General features: G+C 39.1%; 1 protein-coding gene across 2 annotated transcripts in view; it reads right to left on the bottom strand.

The window, feature by feature from the left end:
* Window positions 1-35: 35 nt before the first annotated feature.
* TXLNG (taxilin gamma) overlaps window positions 36-6580 on the bottom strand; it is a 53737-nt gene continuing 47192 nt past the window's right edge. The window contains exons 10-11 of one of the 2 annotated variants that reach the window (XM_081276344.1): window positions 4204-4299; window positions 36-2995 (exon numbers count right to left, since the gene is read on the bottom strand). In XM_081276344.1, coding sequence (XP_081132470.1) covers window positions 2675-2995; window positions 4204-4299 — 417 coding nt within the window. In that variant the 3' untranslated portion in view covers window positions 36-2674. The remainder of the gene's footprint in view (window positions 2996-4203; window positions 4300-6580) is intronic. The other variant, XM_081276345.1, reaches the window with a different exon arrangement.

Genomic DNA, 6580 nt, shown 5'->3' with positions numbered 1-6580 from the left:
TCACATTAGTGAAAAATCTCTACAAAATGTCTTTGAAAAGCAAAACAAGACTGCCTCTTAACAATTCGTATCCTCATGAAAGACGTGGGCTGTAAAAATAAAGCAGTGTGTTTAGCACAAACTAGAAGATATCTGCATCATTTTTTCACAGTTATTTCCATCTACAGTCTGAAAGAGGTAGATTTTTCTGCAACACCTGAGAATTGAATTGTGATAACCAGGTGTAATAAAGGCAGTTGCATACATAACTAAAATACTGGTCTCAAGACCAAGAAATGTATTCCTACAAGTCTGAGGATGAAATGGTCCATTATCCAAGACCCAAGTTTTCGCTACACCTTGGGGTCTACTGCCACTATAAATAATATACATCAAGATTCCATGATGGTGCAACAAATGCAATTTAAGTGAATTCAACAGTTAAACCTTTTCCGGGCCAGCCTAGTAGCATTACAGTGTTCTAGAATATGATAGATATAGGGCGTGCTACAAAGCCACAACACTGGGCTGGTGAGGTGATCACTTTAGGGGAGGGTGTCCTCAGAGGGCCCCATTTGTTTTTATTCACAGGGTAATGGAAAGATTCTGAATGCATCCCAGACAGAATCCATATCCTTTAAACATAATGATAGCATCTAGCTAAATACATGTAAGCCAAAAGCAGCAGGCCAAGTACTGTTAATCACATTGCTTTATGAAGCCCTTGAAGATATGCAACAGGTCCAAGATTTACAGTCTTCCACACAGGACAAGCACCACAAAGAAACGTGGTGGGCTACACACATGGTTTGATAAAATGTTAAGAGCTGTACATCCAGCGGAGTTCTTGTGAAATGTGATTGTTAGTACTAATTTTAAAATAGATTATATTTCTGATATATGTCTTCATTTCCCCTGGGGGTAGGGGAATGAGTCCAGTATTTCACTTAATAGCTGAAGGGGGTATTTATAAGAGGCTGTTGTAGGGTGTTATTTGTACTTCAAACTCATTTTGACCAGAGTAATTATAGATAACCTACTTGGTGGATTTCTTCTACTATATGGCCCCTTGATTAGCATAATTGATGGTAGAAGCTTATATGTAATTCTCTACTCCAGGCACCGTTTTGTATCTGTTGAACAATTTTCAATTCTTTCAACCCAGTTTAGACCACGAATGTGACAGGACTTTACAAGTAAAACTTTTAACAAAGAGAAAACCCTTTTAACTGGACAAAACGGAGTTTATTCAGTCCAGTAAGCAATTTAACAAGTGTCAGTTTGATAGTTTCACTCAGTGGAATGTGCTAACAGCAGTTCTAGTAGAACCTTTTTATTTCATAAAGTATTTCAATGCAAATTACACCAGTCAAGACTTGCTTCAGTGCAGCCTGATTAGTCATTTGCATAACTGAACCACATTCAACATTGAAGAAAACAAAGGGAAGTTAAAGAACTAAAGCAAAAGTTATGTGCTTAATTTCAAAATTTCCCCCATTACAAGTGTAGATATTTTAATACTGTGTTTTTTTCTTTGGGAAAAAAATGACAGTAACAAAGAAAGGAACAAGAAATGAGGGGAAGCATAAGTTACAGTCCTGACTATGTAACACTCTGCCAAGTTTTCCCAAGGTAAAAATGCTGGTTCCAGTGTTTGTTTTAGAAATAGAAATGGTGTTAGTTACTGCTATCCATTGTTTAAATTGTCTTTTAAAAAGACCTAGATAGAGTACCTTGCTGGTGGGACTCCTATAAAACTGAACACCAACTTTCACATAGCCAGAAGGTAGTGAATGAACTTTTGCGTAGTGAAAGGACCACGTTAATTTACCCTCCTTGTCTTAGATCAATAAGGGCCTGTAAACGTGACCAGTGGTTTTCAAATAATTGGCTTTCTGAAGAAGTGGAGAATATGTACCTAAATCCCAAATCGAATAGAAACCACCATGCTCTATAGCGAGCACCAAGTGGTTCAAATTCCACATGTGGGTTCTACCCTGAAATCAAAGCAGTATGACTTTACTCACGTATACATTAAACCTGTTTGTCCGATGCTTTGCCTACATATTCTACTTTGTTCACAAATGACATCTCTATGTACATATTCTGCCAAAACCTAGAAGTAAAGACTCACGGCCATCTCAGTTTGTCAAATGATATAAATATTATCAAAAAGCTAATCTCAATCAAGTATGCTATGCTTATTTCTGACCCAACACTAGTGATTTATTTTTTCACTTGGCATTTAAATGGGCTATTAGACAAAACTAATCATTTTGATATTTTTTAGTAGCATTAATGGGAGCCAAGATATTTAAATGAATATTGTCTTCACATCAAGGAACCATTATCCAAATGGAGTTCCTTTGTAATGGTTGGCCCCGTCTTGAGTGAAATTTTAATTAGAAAAATTATGTGCAAGAAGCAGGGAAGAGAAAGGACAAGGCAATGAACACATGCATTCCAATGAAGGGGGGAAATGAGGCAGATGTGCAACACAGCTGAGGGAAATTTATAGAATAAAACTATTCAAAACTGCTAAGCAGCCTCCTGTACCACATAAGTCCAGTAGTTCTAAGAAAATACAGATATGGTAGAAAAAGTAAGAAAATTTTCACCACAAAACCAATAGTTACTACTAACAGAGAAAGTTATACACAAAATATATCTCTCAATACAGTAATCACACTTCACTTTAGTCAACTGACTCAATGCCTGGAGCAGAGCCTGGGGAAGAGAGCTTTTGTGCGGCGCTTCTCTCACTTGCCGCCTTGGCCTCCACTTCCAGGCGCACTCTTGAGGAAGTGTTCGGCTCCTGGTGAGAATCGAGGGTGGTGCAAGGCTGCAGCACAGGTGGTACCAAGTCCCCGTCTGCAGCTCTGACAGAGACCTGCTCTTTCAGGACTTCCACCTTCTCGTTAAGCTCATTCCTCTCCGTCTGAAGAGCCCTACACAGCTTCTCTAAGCGTTCCAGTTTTATTTGAAAGGCCTTGTACTCTTTATCACGGACAGTTTTCTGTAAGGAAAAAAACAAATGAGAGTTCCATAACCTCATTAAATACAAATCAGGATATTGTACAAACACACCAAAAATGAACCAAGCCACACTGGAAACTGCCTATTTTATCACCTATTAAACATGTTCACTTTCTTCAGGTACTTGCTGACATTCTAGCTGCTAACTTCACTGAATACATATCTAAGTATATGAATTATATTTAGCAATACTGTTTTAAAATCTCCTTTCTAAAACATTGATGAACTGTTAAAGAAATTTATGATTTTCTTCACAAAGAATAGCAGAAAACTTAGGAGTCTAAGAACAGGAAATGCCTCAATAAGACTTGTATTCATGTGCCAACATTCTATTTCCTCAGTCTCGCTGAGCTATCTTGGCCAACTCAACATTCAATTTCTTGTGAAATATTGTAAACTAGTCAAGTTTCTAAAATGTGAAATTTAGTGATTGCAAGCAATACGTTACCTTACAAAACTGGAAAAAAGTATTTTGTTACTTTTCTGAAAAGACTATATCAAGGCAGAAAGAGGCAGTTGGTGTTTTGCTTGCAGGCTCTCTACTGTTGTTTCCCAAAGTGTAGGGTCCAGTCCCTAGACTGGCATCAGCATTGCCTAGATGCTTTTTAGAAAAACAGGTGTCCTGACCCACCAGAGACCTAGTGGGACAGGACCTCTGGCTGGGGCCTAGCCATCCTGATTTTATAACAGGGGTTTGTACAGGCTCAAGTTTAAGAAATCACTGCTGTAGAAGAAAGCAAAAATCTAGATGCTTTGCAGCTACCTCTAACACAAGCCTTGGTGAATTAAATGCTGGTACGAAGCTCAATCTCTCACTCAGGGCCCTATGTTTGTCCACCACTGTCAGGAAAGACAGAGTCTACTCAGCAAGTGTTCCAATATACGTCCCTTACCCTGATAGTCATTAAGTTCAGTTATCTAAGAATACACCTTAGTCACCAGATGTTGTGGTGCACACCTGTAATCCCATGGGCTTGGGAGGCTGAGGCAGAAGGATTGCGAGTTCAAAGCCAGCCTCAGCAACTTAGCAAGGCCCTAAGAAACTCAGAGAGACCCTCTCTTCTAAATAAAATATTAAAAAGGGCTGGGGATGTGGCTCAGTGGTTAAGCACCAATGGATTCAATCATCCCCAGTACCAAAAAAAAAACACCACAAAACAACACCTTAGTCATAGGAAACCACCTCACCTCTTCAGCCATTTGCAGAAGTGCTTTATTATTGTTTTCCCATTTGGTACGCCATATTATTGTTTCTTTTTCCAGTTTTTTAATTTTCTTTGTCATCTGTGAATCAACACAATTGCAAATTTAAATTCTAAATTCCATTTCTTATCTTTACTCCTTGTCATACAAGAAATGTTTTAATACTGCTCCCTCCCCCATCACTGCATCTGCCTCGCCCAGCAGACAGCTGTGTGTGCCTTTATAGAAATAGCTGTCAGTAGCGGAGCTGACCTCAGAAGCTCCTAGGATGGAAAAAAAGTGGGGGTTTCATATGAGAAAAACAAACTTAATCTCCTAAATTTCAGAGGCAACAGGAAACTGAGGAAGTTGTTGAGCACCATGCTTTGAACTCTCAGTTCAGTACAACTTCCAATCCACCTCAGGAGAGCAAGAGACATGACTTCTTTTTCCCCAAGATATTTGTGTGTGGTGGGGGAGTCCATGTTTGTGGGTTTCCTGCCTTTAAATCAATTTCTCAGATTCTTGGAAGGACATAGATTTTTCAGCCCCACAAGAGGTTTAAGTATTGGTGCTCTGCTATAATATACAACATCACATCACTTTAGAACTATACCCAGCACAATTTAGGTAAGATTCCAGCAAAAGCCAAAGTAATTCATCCTCACATCTCACAAGACTGTTTTACCTCAGATTTTGCTAAAGATAAATTGGGTCCAAAAATTAGAGGAATATTCTTAAACCTCTGCTACAAGAACTTGATATTCAGAAATAGAGAATGAAAATTGTTAATCAACCACATTCTCAATATTCCTTTACCTACTACTGACTGCACGCCAGCTCCAATCCAAGTAAGGGCACTAAGCCAGGTGTTGTTAAGGGAAACAAGGATAAGACAGAGCCAGTGTGCTATGCCTTAGGTCATGACCCACAAAACAGTAACACAAGGCAAACTGGGACAAAGGCCATGGAAAGAGCTCATGGAAGATCTGGGTTAAGCACTGACTCACAGGATTCCCTATAGCCACTAACATTGCCAGAGTATTCTCCAGAAGGACAGCAAATTTGGGGAGTCTCTATCTTGAACTCTGTTCCACCTCAAGATGAACACGTGTTACAGCCCAAAAAATACTTTCACTTTGCCTGACAGGTCTGCCTCAATTAGAGCATCAACTGAAAGGACTGGCAGGCAGAACTCATGTGCTCATGGAATTCTCCAGATTGCTAGGTCTAAAAATATCTCAAGATGGTAATGTGAACACCGTTAAGCTCAGGGTTACTAAGCACATGTTAATGCCAAACACTGTCTGAGATATTCTATTTTATGAAGGACAGTATTATTTTTTTAACCATTTTTTTAAAAGTGAAGGAATAGAAAGGCAAAGGGTCAACTTGTCCACAGTTACACATTACATGATGCAACAGGAACATTAAGCCAGAGCACACCCACTCAACCCCGATGTAAGATCCAATAATCCTCATGACTGGCATCTGTTGAATGCTTACAAAGTGCCGTGTATCTTCTAAATATTTTTAAAAACCCCAATGTAGGGGTTGGCGATGTAACTCAGTGGTAGAGCACTTGCATAGCATTTGCGAGGCCTGGGGTTCAATCCACAGCATCACAAAAATTTAAAAAATTAAACCCCCCCAAATTTAGCCAAGTATGGTAGTGTGCACTGGTAGCACCAGCTACCCAGAAGGTGGAGGCAGCAGGACTGTTTTGAGTTCAGGAATTCAAAGCTAGCCTGGGCTACATGGCAAACCGTACCTTAAAAAAGAAAAATAACAAAAAACCCTCCCAATTTAAGGGAAACTTGCCAAAATGAGGACGTAGGGATATATATGGACATAGTTATTTAAATATACTAATCCTTAGCTTGATATCAAGGGTCTCTCTTTCCTTAATGCAGGCAGGACAATGCAATAGAAGCCAAAGAATTTGTTTGATCAGAGAAAGAATTAAAGTTAAGACAAAAAGAGAAGCTTAAAATAGAAAGACGTGTGGGGTGTGTGTGTGTGTGTGTGTGTGTGTGTGTGTGAGAGAGAGAGAGAGAGAGAGAGAGAGAGAGAGAATTCTCAACAAACCAAAATACATAATTTCTTTTCTGGGCACAGATGTCTAATTTCTAAGGACAGAACTTTCCGCAAGGACCTGGGAGCAATCCTCTCAAGTGATAAAAACAAAGATTCCCCCCCTTATTTATAATGACAAATTGTATTAAAAAAAAAAAAGAAAAATTCATTGTAACCAAGAATTCCAAGAGTGGAGAGATCATTAGCTTCTTGGAGTACCACTCACTGAGTGCAAAATGACCAAATATGCCACTGGAATATCAGGAAAGATAAAATAAAATGAAAAGAGTACCACCGGGCATGGTGG

The sequence above is a fragment of the Spermophilus citellus genome (assembly GCF_964194105.1).
Source record: "Spermophilus citellus genome assembly, chromosome: X".
NCBI lineage: Eukaryota > Metazoa > Chordata > Mammalia > Rodentia > Sciuridae > Spermophilus > Spermophilus citellus.
Note: the sequence above shows the minus strand (reverse complement) of the source record. Positions and strands in the feature narration are given on the sequence as shown.